The 17,535-nt window shown below is 45.9% G+C and overlaps 1 protein-coding gene across 1 annotated transcript in view; it reads left to right on the forward strand.

Moving 5' to 3' along the window:
* Positions 1 to 11,664: 11,664 nt before the first annotated feature.
* The window catches only part of C21H7orf50 (chromosome 21 C7orf50 homolog), a 132,901-nt gene continuing 127,030 nt past the window's right edge, over positions 11,665 to 17,535 (forward strand). Inside the window, exon 1 of the mRNA XM_056866627.1 lies at positions 11,665 to 11,781. Coding sequence (XP_056722605.1) covers positions 11,665 to 11,781 — 117 coding nt within the window. The remainder of the gene's footprint in view (positions 11,782 to 17,535) is intronic.

Genomic DNA, 17,535 nt, shown 5'->3' on the forward strand with positions numbered 1-17,535 from the left:
CATGAGACCCCATTGCCAGGTGGAGTTATATCCCATTGAAGCCTTCCCTCTTTGAGCTCCACCCCAAAATCTCCAGGTATTTCCCAACCTGGAGCTGGCAACCCTAGGGAGGAACCTAAGCATGGGTACTTTAGGGTGCTGAGCCAGTGTGGTGTAGTGGTTAATAGCGGTGGTTTGGAGTGGTGGGCTCTGATCTGGAGAACTGGGTTTGATTCCCCACTCCATGTGAGCAGCAGAGGCTAATCTGGTGAGCTGGATTTGTTTCCCCGCTCCTAAACATGAAGCCAGCTGGGTGACCTTGGGCTAGTCACAGCTCTGTTAAAGATCTCTCAGCCCCACCTACCTCACAGGGTATCTGTTGTGGGGAGGGGAAGGTGATTGTAAGCCAGTTTGATTCTGCCTTAAGTGATAGAGAAAGTCGGCATATAAAAACCAACTCTTCTTCTTCTTCTTTATCTCTCCTTATGGGCACAGCTGTCAAACTTGGAATAGTGAGTGCGACCTCCAGTAGGATTGTTGCTATAGGGAATCCAGTTTATTTCTTTTCAGTTTAGCTTTAGCGGCGCCTTCTTTTCCCGCAGATTTTTTACCACTGAAATGCGATGCGTGCGAGGAGGTCTTCTGTAAAGACCATGTTGCGTATAACCGCCACAAGTGTTCTTCTGCATACAAGAAGGTAGGTACACCCTAAGAAAAGGGCAGAATCTTCCTTTGGATAAGATAAGTTGTTGCGTAACTAGATAATCGTCCCTGCCTGTGTCTGATTCATGGGGTCAAGAACGAAGTGGCCAGCTGCTGAAAATTACACGAGAAAATGGTGTGATCTGAATATGCCAGAGGTTTCCTTCAAACGTCTGCAATACCCAGCTCCTTTTACAATCAGGAATGTTTAATAATTCATCTCCGCCCTGGGTTCAACCTGACTTTAAACGTGATGCTGGTGGAGAAGAGAGACTTCACCTGGACTGAATCTCTTTTGAACTGGTCTGCTACCTTTGCCAGGCAACTAAACTGGCTCATGGGCTAGAGGGTTAGCAGGCGAGGGTGTGAATTAAAACATGCCATGCTGCTTTGCGCAGGTAGTACACCAGGTTAAAAGGGCCCAGGCCAAGTTCCCTTGCAAAGCTGATTCTAGTGTTTTTTTGCCTAGCGATGCAGAGCTGGGTAGGTGGAATTCATGTCAAGATTCCTCATGCTAGTTTTAGGAACAGGTCTGATTTCTCTGCCACCCCCATTGCTGGAGGTGGCCTTATTGACTACTTAAATAAGTAATTGCATACCTTTTAAAAAAAAAACAACCCTGTTTTTTTCATCCAGTGGTTTCCAGAACGGAAGTATGTGTGTTTTAATCCCCCACCCCCACCCGGTTTGGCATACCCCGATGTTTTTGGGGTTTTTTAAATCGTATTTATAGCTTGTATATATTGTGTACATGTACTTTATTTTGATTGTTTTTTATGTTTGCCACCTTGGGGGAACCCTATTTGGGTGGAAAGGTGGCATAGAAATATTTCAAATATAATAAAGGGTCGAAAAGGTTTTAACTTGGACTTCTGACACCATTGCTTTCCTAGGATGTGCAGGTTCCCGTCTGTCCTCTCTGTAATGCTCCCATCCCAGTAAAGAAGGGAGAAATGGCCGACGTTGTCGTTGGCGCTCATATGGACAAAGGCTGTCAACCGGATTCGGCCCCACAGAAGGAGCAGGTAAGCGAAACGTCTTCAGAAATGCCGGTGTTGGATACAAGTTTACAACTAGAGCGCATCTGTAAGGACCCTACTGTGGGTAGGGTTGCTAACTCTGGGTTTGGAGATTTGGGGGCTCAGTTTTTCGGAATACCACCACCACATGGCTTGCCAGCCTCTCTCTAGAGCCTTCTTTCTAGCCAGATCAAACGCTAACCCTTCTATGGTGATGCAAGGCAGAATTTTGAATTTAACATATTCATAAAAGACTTAGAATTATAGAGTTGGAAGGGACCACCGGGGTCATCTAGTCCAACCCTCTGCACAATGCAGGACATTCACAACTACCTCCCCCCCACACACATACCCAGCGACCAGAAGATGGCCAAAATGCCTTCCCTCTCATCATCTGCCTAAGGTCACAGAATCAGCATTGCTTACAGATGGCCATCTAACCTCTTCTTAAAAACCTCCAGGGAAGGAGAGCTTCCCACCTCCCGAGGAAGCCTGTTCCACTGAGGAACTGCTCTAACTGTTAGAAAACTCTTCCTAATGTCTAGACGGAAACTTTTGATTTAATTTCAATCCGTTGGTTCTGGTCCAACCTTCTGGGGCAACAGAAAACAACTCGGCACCCTCCTCTCTATGACAGCCCCTCAAGTACTTGAAGGTGGTTCTCACATCCCCTCTCAGTCTTCTCCTCTCCAGGCTAAACATACCCAGCTCCTTCAACCTTTCCTCATATTATTTGGTCTCCAGACCCCTCACCATCCTTGTTGCCCTCCTCTGGACACGTTCCAGCTTGTCTACATCTTTCTTAAATTGTGGTTGCCAGAACTGAACACAGTACTCTAGGTGAGGTCCCTGTGCTTCTGGCTCTATCCACTCATTAGCTCATGGAATGTCGTTTCTATGAGGATCTTAGATCGTGATATTTCTCCTCTTTTAATACACAAATCCAATGCCTTTGTGTCTGATATAATGCTTTTTTAATTAAGTGATAGGGATCCCAATCTTGCAGTGGCAAGATTGATCTCAGTCCTTATATCCCTCAAACATTAGATTTAAAACTACGCTGTTCAAGATCAATGGATCAAAGAGCTACTAAAAGATAAAGGAAAGGAGGTTGGGGGGTGGAGCCTGGGGAGGGCATAATTTGGGGAGGGGACACCAATTTGAGAGTAGAATGCCACTGAGTCCACCCTTCTAAGCAACCATTTTCTCCAAGCGGACTGATTTCCGTCATGTGGAGATCAGTTGCAATTTCAGGGATATCTCCAGGCCTTTCCTGGTAGTTGGCAACCCTATCTGTAGCTTGGCCTTTGGCGTGTAATCCACATGTTTGGGTGGTTTTTTTAAGTGGAATGGTGCTAGCCACATGTTTTAATTGTTTTTAATGTTAATATTTTATATTATCAGCGTTTATGTTGCTTTTTAACTCATTTTGACTGTTTTAATGTTGTAAGTCGCTGCGAGACCCTTCAAGTGAGCAGTAACCAGAGTATTTTTTTTATTAGATTCTTTTAAGCAGTTTCATGAGAAATTTTAATCTCTGAATTTGACAACTCGCCTATTTTGTCAGGCCTGGCTCCTTAACCCCTGCAGAATGACATGTTATGGAGTTAATGGCTGCTGTTTTAGTAGATGTGGTTGTAAATAAGTCTCTCTGAAGCTTGCGGGAAGATTCCCCCTCTGGGGCCAGCAGTGGTGTGGGAGAATACCTAGTTTGGAGAGTCCACCACTCTCCATACCTAGTTTGGAGAGTCCACCACCTAGTTTGGAGAGTCCACCACCTAGTTTGGAGAGTCCACCACCTAGTTTGGAGAGTCCACCACCTAGTTTGGAGAGTCAAAATGCTTCTACTCAAAGAAACGCCTGGTTCTCTATACCTGGGAATTTCAGAAGTCTCCAATAGCCCTGCTGTTCTGATTCTCGACGTTCTAATTTATTCCCCGGCATTTAGATTTTCACTAACAAATGCTTCAAATCCGGCTGCAAGAAGAAAGAGATGATGAAGCTGGTTTGCGACCGGTGTCACCAGAACTTCTGCCTCCGGCATCGCCACCCATTGGATCACCAATGTGAAGGGCCAGGCCGGAGCATCTCAAAAGCAGGGTAAGGCTGCCCCCAGTAGCCATAAATACGATTATCAATATCTCATAGTCAAGAAGTATTCATGAAGTCTGGAATAGTGATCAAGAAATCAAGATTTCTTGATTACTATTCCAGGCTTCATGAATACTTCTTGACTATGAGATATTGATAATTGTATTTATGGCTGCAATATTACATCCTCTCATTTAAAAGGGAAATAATTGTATTTATGGCTGCAATATTACATCCACTCATTTAAGAGGGATACATACACAAGTATTTTCCTTATAGGCGGAAGCTGCTAGGTCCCATTGGCCAATTGGGGCACCACCACAATTTCAGTTATTATTATTTGTTGTTGTTTTTGTATGCATCGATTTAGCATAGTTTTATTATGTATATTTATTATTAACCCATAATTTTATTAACCTAATATTTCCTTTTATTATGTATCTGTGGTATCCTTGACATGTTTGTAATGGCCTATGGCTAAATGCAAATAAAACCATTCATTATAGATGGAAGCCTAAAACAGAGGGAGAAGTTTTGCAGTTATATATATACCTGGAGCTGGCAGCATTACCCCCCCCCCCACATCCCTTGCTGGTGGCTGGTGGCCTGGCAATCCTAGCTCGTACCCTTCTCCAACCAGTGGGGTTGATAACTGTAGTTGAGAAATGTCTTTCCATGATAAAATAGAAATCCCACTGCAAGCGTGATTCTAAAAGAAGAAAAGAACTACTTTGAAACAGAGATACTGCTATACAAGGCCTAAGAGGAATCATGCAAACAATTTTTTTGGGAAGCATCAGTTTTGCGGGGGACGGCAGGAAACCAGGGATTGCACGAATTAATCAGTTGAGACCACTGATACGGAGAAATTTCCAACTTTCACTGAGCTTCCAAGGATTGCAAATTCCAGGTTACTCCAGGGAGGGCTAATTGGCTTACAGACATGGGAAGGAGCTGATTTGTCTTACACGGTCCAAATTTTCTCTTCAGGCAAAGCCCCGTTTGTATAGTGCAGTGAAATCCCGCAGTTGCAGGGAACCGGCATTCTTTATACGAACCTAGAAGCTGCCCCAGTGGCCTTAGGAAGCTAAGTTTGGCTGTTCTCCTTGCAGATGCGCCGCTCAAATGAGGTTGCTGGAATCCAGCCGGAAGTCTTTGAACTGTCAACTTCCTCACAACAGGTAAATGGATGGTCTAGTTTTTCCGAATATTTAATGCATCCTGAGTGTATATAGAATCATAGAGTTGGAAGGGGTCATAGAGGCCATCTACTCCAACTCCCTGCTCAATGCAGGATCAGCCTAGAGCACCCCTGAAAAGTGCTTGTCCAGCAGCTGCTTAAAGACTGACAGTGAGGGGGAGCTCACCTCCTCCCTAGATAGTTGATTCCACTGTTGACCCTGGCGGTCCATTCCAACTCTGATTCTCACTATAAAAAAATTCCTAATATCCAGCTGGTACTTTTAAGCCCATTATTGCAAGTCTTATCCTTTGCTGTCAACAGGAACAGCTCCCTGCCCTCCTCTAAGTGACAGCCCTTCAAATACTTAAAGAGAGCAATCCTTTCTCCCCCTCAACCTCCTCTTCTCCAGACTGAACATTCCCAACTCCCTGAGCTTTTCCTCGTAAGGCTTGGTCTCCAGGCCCCTGATCATCCTCATCTCTCTCCTCTGCACCCGTTCCATTCTGTCTGTTTGGGATCTGATGAGCGACTCAAATGTATTGGTCTCCGAACTCTAGAAAGCAAAACCACCACAAAGCTCTGTTTTTAAAGTAAGAGCTTATGTTAGAAAGTGTTTCCAATTGCATATACATTCTTTAAGGAACTTAAGACAACATGGATCCAACGTTTTATGGAACAGGCTTGTTCTGCTTTGAACTAATGTCCCATCCCTAAAGTGGGATTATTTATAGTCTGCCATTTTCACTTGAGTTGCAAGGCGGATTCCTCAGAGTAAGTCAATTATCAGGAACAGGATGGAACACCCAATAAACAAGGCAATAGAGCTTGGATTGCAGAATTCTGGAAACAAGCCGGGAGCTAGAAGGGAGCTGAAACCAAGCATAAGCATTTCAATAGGAAACGTGAAATGATGCATATGAAAAACATAACCATAAAAGGGTACTGCGTAGAATAACCCTTTGACTGCCAGTACTTAACCAAGTGTGTTTTTAATTTCCACAGTTGGCTATCATTTCCAGCTGACTATCCAAAATTCTTCTTTTGAAGGTGCAGACCGAAGTGCTGATGTTGTGCAAACTGGAGCCAGAACGACCTCAAATCTCGCGTTGTAAATACTTCAGTCTTAGAATTTATGAACTCTTCTTCCCCCCCACCCTGTATTAAATGGTTTGGATCTTAACCTTTTCTAATAAACTCAGCCTTTCCAAATGTCCTCTGGAACTCCCTGCTGAGGGACCAAAAGGCCACTGAGTTTAACCCTGTAGGATCTGGACTAGCATGCAGGAAGCAGTTCCTTGCCACACTGCGGGGACGACGACGAAAGAAAATCAAATGCCGGGGGATTGTGAGAGACCCAAATATTGTTTCTTTTCTGTTTTCTTTGTCATCTTCCCCCACCCTAAAGCAAAATCTAACCATAAATGGTGGCTGCGAACTCTTCAGGATATACCTTGACAATGTGGGGGAAACCCTAATGTTTATAGAGTGAATATTATATTGTATTTCCTTGTCAGGGAAAGGGATGGTCAAGAAAATTGGTGTCAGCCATGGTGAACTTGAGTTGCAATTCCTGAAACTGCCACATGATGGCGGATGCTGGCTTGAAGTTGAGTTGCTGGAATGGGGCAAACTCTTTTCAATATTGTTAAGTATTGAAGTATTGAAGGGGGAAATTATTGGAAAACTCTCCAAATGTTGTAGCTGCTGAAAAGAATCGGAGGAGGAAGAAAGGAATTGCAGAGCACTGATAGAATGCCCCTTATTGGCTGTCTTGACAAACTTAAAGTCTGGGGAAGAAACATAGAGCTGGAGAGGAACCCAAGGGTCATCCAGTCCAACCCCCTGTACATCGTAGGAAACTTACAACTATGTCCCCCCCCCGACTCCACCAGTGACCCCCTGCTCTATGCCCAGCGGAAGGCCGAAAACCTCCAGGATCCCTGGCCAATCTGGCCCGGAGGAAAATTCCTTCCCGACCCCTAAATGGCAGAAGTTATTACCTGGACATGGAAGAAAGGGTCATGAGAACCATGACCACTGGAACTGATATTACCAAGTACAGTTACTTAGAATGAGAATGCATTTATATGGTTGGGGGGCTTGCTCCTCCTGGTTACTGCACTTGAACACATGAAGCTGCCTTCTACTGAATCAGACCCTCGGTCCATCAAAGTCAGTATCGTCTACTCAGACTGGCAGTGGCTCTCCAGGGTCTCAGGGGGAGGTCTTTCACATCACTTGGTGGTTTTGAATGCAAAGTACAGAATACTTCACTTTTTCAAAAAGCACAAACCTAGGACTGACCTGGCAGGGTTCTCAATTCCAGTTTGGGGAAATCCTTAGAGATTTGGGGGTGGAGTTTAGGGAGGGGAGGGAACTCAGCCAGGAGGTGATGCCATAGAGTTCGCCTGCCAGAGCTGCAAGCTGTCCTTTCCTTCAGGCGAACTGTTTTCTATAGCCTGGAGATCAGCTGTAATTGTGTAAGAAACTCCAGACTCCCCCTGGAGGTTGGTAATCCTGAACCTAAGAGTTCTGTTTACACAGAGTGGACAATTTAATACGCAGGACTGTCTACATGTGTGTATTTAGAAGGCCAATATGTAGGGTTGCCATGTCCCTCTTCACCACCGGTGTGAAGTATTTGGGATGGAGCCTGAGGAGGTTGGGGTTTGGGGAGGGACTTCAATGCCTTAGAGTCAAATTGCCAAAGCAGCCATTTTTTTCCAGGTGAATGGATCTCTATCAGCTGGAGATCCATTGTAATAGCAAGAGATCTCCAGCTAATGCCTGGAGGTTGGCAACCCTACCACTATGCCTGGATTTTTGGGAACACCCTGTGCCTGAAGTAGCTTGGAATGTTTAAGAGGCAAGGATTACATTTTTAAAATAGTTTATTAAAATATTTATGCCTTGTCTTTCCTTCCTGGCACTAGTAAAAAGCTGGCGGTTGTACATTCCAGAGAATTTTTATTACCCTTAAATACAAAAAACACATGAAGATAAAACAGATCTTTTCTGTCACTAGAGCAAGAAGATAAAAAAGAACATACACACACACACGGTGCACTGCTAAAACTCTTTTGCTAGATTCTTACTCCATTTTTTCTGTTAAAAATGTGTTATGGGAAGCTCTGGGCTGCGAAATACCTGGAGATTTTAGGATTACAGCCTGATGGGGGTGGGGTTTGGAGCAGCCTTTAATGGGGTACAATTAGGGTTGCCAGGTCCCTCTTTGCCACTGGTGGGAGGTATTTGGGGCGGAGCCTGAGGAGGGTGGGGTTTGAGGAGGGGAGGGATTTCAATGCCATATAGAGTCCAATGGCCAAAGCGGCCATTTTCTCCAGGGGAACTGATCTCTATCGGCTGGAGATCAGTTGCAATAGCAGGAGAGCTCCAGCTAGGACCTGGAGGTTGCAATAAAGAACAGGTTGCAATAAAGAACAGCAGTAGGCTCAGCGTTCTAATGACAAATAAGAACTACTACTGAATAACTCCATGAGAGAAGCAGCCTGTCTGGGGGGCATATGAGCTATTGCTGATTATAAATTGAAAATTCAAGCTTGTTTGGCTGAAGAAGCCACTTTTGTGTGGCGAAAGCTCCCTGAATATCCGGGAAGGCGTTCCCTTGATCACCTATGCCTGATACCACCAAGCAATCTGCGACAAGCCAAGCCGTTTGTGTTTTGGAGTGAGCAATTCCGCTCCTTAACAACGTTGTTAAGCTTCTGTTGGCTGTCAGCTGTTTCTGCTGCTTGTTCACCTTTTGTGTTCATTGTAACATTGCAATTTTGTATCCTTTTGCTTAGTGATATTGGCTCCTTAGGAGCGTTGTTTGAATACATCTTGTTGATTCAGATTTCTACCTGAATTCTGTTCTTATTTGTCATTAGAACGCCGAGCCTACTGCTGTTCTTTATTGCAAGCTAACTTTACAGTTTTTGTGAGTCCTTCTTACCCCAATACCCGGAGGTTGGCAACCCTAAGTATAATGCCACTCTACTTTCCAAAGCAGCAATTTTCTCCAGAGGAACTGATCGCTGTTGCCTGGAGATCAACAGCGACAGCGGGAGATCTCCAGCCGCCACTGTAATGCCTGAAATCATTATATGCTATGGGAAATGTATTGGAAATGTATTATTTGATTTGAAATATATTCTTTGTACTCTATCTGCACTCATGAACATGCCACAGTCAGCATATTAGAGGTGGCTTGTATAGCTACACCAAGCACTTGCATATGTTACAGACCTCAAGTATAAGAGGCCCACTGTTGCTCCTTAGAGGCTAATTAAAGAATCCATCGATGGCTTTAGTATGCTTGCATAAACTGGTTTTCCAGAGATGATGACCAGCTAGGAACCCTCTTAGTTAGCTTTGGCAGCTGCCAGGGTCCAAGATAAGAACTACTGCAGTAATTTAGGATCAAATAGAGAAGCACCTGGGAATATGGGTCTTCACTGCTCATTAGTGAGACTGAAATCACCATTTCTATGTAACACCTCCGAATCTCTAATAGGGTATTCAAATCCTTAAATATCTATTATTGGTTCTATGCATTGACGCCATGTATTCCGTCTTTTGTACCTCCCATTACCAAAGATTATATCCGTGCTTGCACTCCGTTGATGTGCGTGTGAATTGTCCTGCGCATTTGGGGCAATTTTCACCCGGTGTGTCTATTGGGCCTAGTAAACAAACTGCTTTGAACTAGTCTCAACCTCCTCCTGTGTTGTTGTCATTGGGAATTAATACAATAATACAGGCATATCATCCAGAGGAACTGAACGCTGTTGCCTGGAGATCAACAGCGACAGCGGGAGATCTCCAGCTGCCACCTGGAGGCTGGCAACCATATGGAGCGAATGGCATGGAGGGTGGTGATTTGAGTCTTAAGGTCCAGGGATGTCGCTAAGCACCCCCCTGTTGCTTATGGGGTGATGCCGGCCACCCTCCCCTGCCAGTTTGCCTAAACCGGCCCTTTTCCCCCCACTTTGAGCTCGGCGAGAGCCTGCCCCACTTTTGCGCATCCTACTGCGCGCACCAGGAGCGGCGTGGTAGTCCCGCAAGTGGGGGTGACGTCACTCTCCAGCCGCCGGAAGAATCGGGCCAATCGGGAGGCGAGGCCTCCAATCGGGAGACGAGCCCTCCTCCCCTCTCTCCCCCGTCGCGATCGGCGGCGTCATCACAAGGCGTCGCCCCCCCCTCCCCTCCATCGGTCCGCGAGCCTCAGGCGGAGACTGCGAGAGAAACAGACGCCGGGAGCGAACGGAGGGCGGGCTCCGAAGCGGCGGGGCGCCCCCATTGGTCCGGTGTGTGCGATTGACGAGGGAGAGGGCCGGTCGGGGGCCGGCGCGCGCCCCGCGGGCCGCCAATGGCGGCGCGAGGGGGGACGCGAGGCGCCAAAGCAGGGGGCTGAGCTGAAATGTGCGCGAGGCGGAGGGGGAGGAAGGCGCCTGGTCAGAAAGGGCGGGCTCCGAATTGGCGGGGCGCCCCCATTGGTCCGGTGCGTGCGATTGACGAGGGAGGGGGCCAGTCGGGGGACGGCGCGCGCGCCGCGGGCCGCCAATGGCGGCGCGAGGGGGGCCCTGAGGCGCCGAGGCAGGGGCTGAGGGGGAGGGAGGCGCCTGGTCAGAAAAGGCGGGCTTTTTCCTGAGGTGGGTCGCGAGGGGGGGAAAGGCCCTCCATTTTGAGCCTCCTCCCTCAGGAGGAGGAGGAGGAGGAGCGACCCTAAAGGGGGGTACTTCCCCCCTGCAACCTGTGGAACTCCCTGCCACTGGATCATTGGAGCTTGGCAAGGAGAGCCCCCCTGAGGGCTGAAAGGAAAGCCTCCCCTGAGAGGCTAGGGGGCGGCTCCCCGGGGGAGGGGGCTCCAGTCTCTGTGGTATACCATCGAGTCTGGTATACAGACAGGCTCTGTGGTATACCATCGAGTCTGGTATACAGACAGGCTCTGTGGTATACCATCGAGTCTGGGAGACGCTGAAGCCCCCCCCCCCCGGGAAGCGGCCCTCTGGCCCTGCCGATTCTCTGTCGGGGTCTGAGCTGTGATTCTCGGGGCGCTCCAGTCCCCGCCTGGAGGTTGGCAGCCCCACTGGAGGTGGGCTGCGAAAGGGACGGGAGGGTTTCCTGGAAATGCCCCCCCCCCCCGGGCACTTCTTTCTGTAAAGGGGAGCCAAATCCCTGCCTATTCTATTAGGACCGGGCATCTTTATCAGGGCATCTTCATCGGGACCGTTCTGCAGGTGCCACATTTGAAAGAAGTCGGCTTTCAAAAAGCATCTCGTTGGTCAGACTAGAAGGTCGGGCTTTTACGGGGCGATCCTAAGCAAAGCTCCAGCCGTCTATGTCCGGGGAAGTCCGTGGACGTAGAATGAGTCAACTCTGCTTAGGACGGCACGAAGAGTTGTGAATAGCTGTGGGATTTGAACCCGGAGCAAATTCTGGACATTTATTGGGGGGGTTTCCCAATGAGAAGATCAGTAGTGTTCGTCCAGCTTTCCTAGGACAATTTGATACCTTTGGGGAGTGCCACTTTTTCGGTTCCGCTTAGTAAATCCCCAGGGAAGAGGAATTAGTAAATTTCCAGGGAAGTTGTTTTTCCTATACGACCTTGATAATAAACATCTCTTTTTGTACAAAGAAAACACACAAACCACAAAAGGCAAACTTCTTTGAATTGTTTCTTTCAGCATGGTAAATAATAACAGGAAAAGTGCAGTCATGAAGAGAAGGAAATTAACAAAACGTCCCCCATCAGGACAGGAGCAACTGGTGAATGAACCGGATTTGAAAAAACAGAAAGCCCAGGTGAGTGGACGGGAAGGAGGTTGTTCCGTTTGCTCAGCGGTTTTTGTGTCTTCAGGAAAGATGTAAATCCTGAGACTTAGAAAATGACTGACGGATATATTCCCAAGGGGAAGGCAATAGCAGGGATAAGTGCCGCACTAAACGTGTTATTAACCTGTGTGACAAAAGTCTTTTGTTTTATTGAGTGGAAAACAAGCGGAAAGAACCGCTGTGGAAGTGGTCGTCTTAAATCTTGATCTTTAGCGTGGACGCAGGAATTTAGCCCCGTCGTTGGGGTCTACAGAATGCACACCTAACAACTCTGTAGTTTGGCAGAAGCTTCCAAGTAAAAAAAAACTTTCCCGTTGTGGTGTTTGTCCCCAAGTATTTGTTAAAAATATAGAATCATAGAGTTGGAAGGGACCACCAGGGACATCTACTCCAACCCCCTGCAAAATGCAGGAAATTCACAACTACCCCACACCCCCAGTGATCCATACTCCATGCCCAGAGGATGGCCAAGATGCCCTCCCTCTCACCCCCTGCCTATGGTCATAGAATCAGCATTGTTGACAGATGGCCATCTAGCCTCTGCTTAAAAACCTCCAGGGAAGGAGAGCTCCCCACCTCCCGAGGAAGCCTGTTCCACTCTAACGGTTAGAAAATTCTTCCTAGTGTCTAGACGGAAACTTTTGATTTAATTTTAATTTCAACCTGTTGGTTCTGGTCCAACCTTCTGGGGCAACAGAAAACAACTTGGCACCATCCTCTATGTGACAGCCCTTCAAGTACTTGAAGATAGTTATCATATCACTTCTCAGTTTTCTCTTCAGGCTTAACATACCCAGCTCCTTCAACCTTTCCTCATAATTTCACTGGTGTTGAGATGCTCATATGTTTTGGGACAAGCAGCCCAGCTAGTTTACATACAGTAACATTCATAGGAGAATGAACTTAATGTGTTATGTTGCAGGCATTTCTATTATACCTATGTCAATAAAGCTGTGTGCAGCACATGCAAAATTAGAGAGGAAAGCTGAAATTCTGTTGGACTGAGGCTTGGTACCTCCTCCCTGTTGGAACAGCTGATGCTTCAATAAAAACAGTTGGAAGCATACTTCCCACAGTGTTTTCTGGACTGTTAAATTCTCCAGCCGCATCCCAAATTGTGGGCCTCCCTGCCCCAGCATGTGGTGATGGCTTCCATCTTGGAAGGCTTAAGAGGGGAGTGGACATGTTCATGGAGGAGAGGGCTATCCATGGCTACTAGTCAAAATGAATACTAGTCATGATGCATACCTATTCTCTGCAGTGTCAGAGGAGCATGCCTATGATATTAGGTGCTGTGGAACACAGGCAGGATGCTGCTGCAGTCGTTTTGTTTGTGGGCTTCCTATAGGCATCAGGTTAGCCACTGTGTGAACAGACTGCTAGACTTGATGGGCCTTTCTTATGTTCTTACATTCAATGCTGAGATATAAATTTTAAAAGTACCCAAAACTTGTATATTACTTTGTGTTCTGTCCACTGTGAATTCCCCAGTGGGAAAGGGCTTATACTGCGCTTCAGATGTTATGATATACATCTTTTTTTTTCTCCTTAAAAAAGGAACATCGCATGTGAAGCAGACCCTGGGTGCCGTTCTTGAGTCCCACAATCTGGCTCTTGTTAGCAGGACAAGACCGATCCCGCTGAGAGGAGAGGAAATTCCTCTTATGCCCCCTACCTCCTACGTCCTGTAGGGGTGAAGTCGCAGCCTTTGCCAAACGGAGAAGGGCAAACAGCTCGACTGGAGTTTTTTTGTGTTCTCATTTACTGCTAGTTCACACGCTACTAAGGGGTAACGCCTAGCGTTTGAGAACTTCCATTGTCTGCCACAAGAGCTTTTAGATCCCTGAGAAATAACGTTGGTCTTGTCTGTGACACATTCTGCTGTGTTAAGAAGCCATACTTCGTTCTTTTGGTTACTAGTATAAAGACTGTTGTTTGTTAGATGGGAGAAAAGCCAAAATATTGTTTGATTTTTAAAGCTGGCAGATGCGATCCAGATTTGATGGATGAAGATGTTTCCCTGAATCGTTAGGTTGCTGCATTTAGCTGGCACCGTATTTCCAACCTCCGATGTGCAAAATGTAAATTTCCTAGTTGATTTTGCTACAGGATAGCAAGCCGAACTATTTCCTTGTGATGGAATTCAGTATTTTGTTGATCACCCAGTTTAATGACATTTGTTCTTGCCCCTCAAAAGTCTAACATAAAACTTGTAATTTTCTTTAGACCTTTCCGAACAACCTCGTTTTATCCTTCCTCTATTCGTTACCTTCTTTTGTATTAAAGAGGCAATAAGCAGGTGTAGTCCCAGGTCTAAGCATTGCAGGAATGGTCTTAGAAGCCACATAAGGCCCTGAGATTTTACAAACAGTTAAGAGGTTAGCCTCCTCCCTCCCTTCACTCTTCCAGCCCAAACTCTCCTGCTTGTTCCCCTGCCAGCCTTAACCACGGTTATGTGTTGCATCACCACACAAAACTATCCGGGGTTTGCTAACTCACTTCATGCCCTGGTAAAAAATTCTGATTCTACCAGACTCTTGGTTTAAAGTCACGAGTTAGCAATGACTGCTGTTAACCCTTAGCTGTAATTATGGTTTGTTGGGAGAGGGCTTAGTTTGTGGCAGCTGTCTTTAAGACAACTGAGGCCGTGTGAACCCCCAAAGAAGGAACTACTTCCTATGAGCAAGGATTAAGATAGTCTTGGGGGAAATGTGCAACGTGGCTTCGTTTATCTGTTGTCACACAGCCTCGTTGTTAATATAACCTTCTGCAGTTTCCAGAAAGTGTGCAAAGAATTTGAAATGCGTACATGGCGTAGATTAGGCGGAATAAATTTTTGCATTCCTTTGAATATTTTTGTAATGGCCTGAATAAATTTCCCAGGAAAGCATATTCACAGCTGGGAAAACAGTTCCTACTTTGAAAACGGTTTTCCCAGGCAAGAAGCTTGCGTCTCCAACTGTTTTTGGTATAAACACAATATTTTGTGTACTTGTTTAGCTGTGTTTCAAAAGGTTAGGAATTCTTTATCGGGCAGCAACCAACCAGACGGCTGCATCGTCCGTATTAATCTTGTGCTGTATTTCAGGCTTCTCTGTCAGGACGCATCCATCTTGCCTTTAGGTTAAGTTCAAGGTGTGGGGAGCTTGGATTAAAAAATACTAATTTGGGTTCCATTTCTGTTTTCAGCACTGCATCCTTAAGATGTGACATCACTAACACATTTTTCAAAAATCCCTAAAAACCAGTCAGTTGAAGATGTACAGCTTTTTAAATATTTGGTTGATGCAGCCGCGTTCCCTGAGTTTTGAGTCCAGAAAGCATGTTTTCTTCTGTTGCATTTTGTATCTGGCAACTTCCCACGAGAATCCATGCGCATGACTTCAGAAGGATGTCCAAGTTGATTTCCAAGTTGCTTCCTGAAGAATGCGCATAACTCACCAGTGGGCCGGGAGATGAGGTTCTCTCCCTCATTTTTATGATCTTGCTGCCCCCACCCACCCAACCCCATAAGGAGCAGGACTTCAGGTGTGTTAAACTCTTTGGCACGAAAGAGGGAAACATTTGAACACTGTCTTATACCACCAACTCAAGAATTCATTTACCAAAAAATTAAACATTGCATGAATATACAGCCTCATGCTACACAATTAAAAACGAATCCTTATTTCATGATGAATAACCTTTGGGCTTTAATGTATCTTAAACTGAAAACTGTTTATCTTTAGATAGATTTTTTCCATCAAAAATCGTTTTATTTAAAAAATCCAATTTAAAATCTAATTTTAAAAAATCATTGCGTTTTATTCACACTGCTTGGTGGTCTCCCGTCCAAACACTAACCAGGGCTGACCGTGCTTAGTTTCCAAGATCTGACGAGATCAGGCTAGCCTGGGCTACCAAGCTGGGGAGGGGCTGTGGCTCAGTTTGTAGAGCATCTGCTTAGAATCATAGAATCATAGAGTTGGAAGGGACCACCAGGGCCATCAAGTCCAACCCCGTGCACAATGCAGGAAATTCACAACTACCTCCCCCCTCCACACCCCTAGTGACCAGAAGATGGCCAAGAAGCCCTCCCTCTCATCATCTGCCTAAGGTCACAGAATCAGCATTGCTGACAGATGGCCATCTAACCTCTTCTTTAAAACCTCCAGGGAAGGAGAGCTTCCCACCTCCCGAGGAAGCATATTCCACTGAGGAACCGCTCTAACTTAGAAAATTCTTCCTAATGTCTAGACGGAAACTCTTTTGATTTAATTTCAACCCGTTGGTTCTGGTCCGACCTTGAGCAACAGAAGACAACTCGGCACCCTCCTCTATATGACAGCCCTTCAAGTACTTGAACATGGTTATCGTATCCCCTCTCAGTCTTCTCCTCTTCAGGCTAAACATACCCAGGTCCTTCAACCTTTCCTCATAGGACTTGGTCTCCAGACCCCTCACCATCTTTGTTGCCCTTCTCTGGACACGTTCCAGCTTGTCTACATCTTTCTTAAATTGTGGTGCCCAAAACTGAACACAGTAGTTGAGGTCTAACCAGAGCAGAGTAAAGCGATACCATCATGTCACGTGATCTGGACACTATATTTCAGTTGATGCAGCCCAAGACTGCATTTGCCTTTTTAGTTACAGCATCACACTGCTGACTCATGTTCAGTGTTTGGTCTACTAAGACCCCAAGATCCTTTTCACACACACGACTGCTCAAACAAGTCTCCCCCATCCTATAATGATGCATTTGATTTTTCCTACCTAAATGCAGAACTTTACATTTGTCTTTGTTGAAGTGCATTTTATTAGTTCTAGCCCATTTCTCCAGCCTGTCAAGATCATCCTGCATCTTGGCTCTGTCTTCTACCGTATTTGCTACCCCCCCCAATTTAGTATCATCTGCAAATTTAATAAGCATCCCCTCTATTCCTTCATCCAAATCATTTATAAAGATGTTGAACAACACAGGGCCCAGCACAGATCCCTGAGGAACTCCACTAGTCTCTTCTCTCCAATTGGCCGAGGAACCATTAACTAGCACTCTTTGGGTACAATCTGTCAACCAGTTGCAGATACATCTAACAATAATATGATCTAACCCACATTTTCCCAATTTGTCAACTAGAATACTATGTGGAACCTTATCAAAAGCCTTACTGAAATCTAGATAAACTATGTCTACAGCATTCCCCTGATCCAGCAGGGTAGTAACTTTCTCAAAAAAGGAGATAAGATTAGTCTGACATTACTTTTTCTTGAGAAACCCATGCTGGCTCTTAGTGATCAGACCCATCCTTTCTAAATGCTCAAGGACGGACTGTTTGATGATTTGTTCGAGCCCTTTTCCTGGTATAGAAGTCAAGCTGATGGGTCGGTAGTTACCTGGATCCTCCTTTTTCCCCTTCTTGAAGATGGGGACAACATTTGCCCACCTCCAATCTTCTGGCACCTCACCTGTTTGCCAAGACTTTTCAAAAATAATGGACAGAGGTTCCGAAATTACATCTGCAAGTTCTTTGAGTACCCTTGGGCGCAATTCATCTGGCCCAGAGGACTTTGTTTCGTTTAAAGAAACCAGGTGTTTGTGCACTACCCCAATGCCAATTCTAGGCTGCAAATCCCTTCCCTCAACACATGCCCTGTTTATGCTTGGCATGCAGAAGGTCCCAGGTTCAATCCCAGGCATCCCCAGTAAAAGGGACTAGGCAAGGAGGTGGTGTGAAAGACCTCTGC

The sequence above is a fragment of the Euleptes europaea genome, chromosome 21 (assembly GCF_029931775.1).
Source record: "Euleptes europaea isolate rEulEur1 chromosome 21, rEulEur1.hap1, whole genome shotgun sequence".
In the NCBI taxonomy this organism is placed as follows: Eukaryota; Metazoa; Chordata; class Lepidosauria; order Squamata; family Sphaerodactylidae; genus Euleptes; species Euleptes europaea.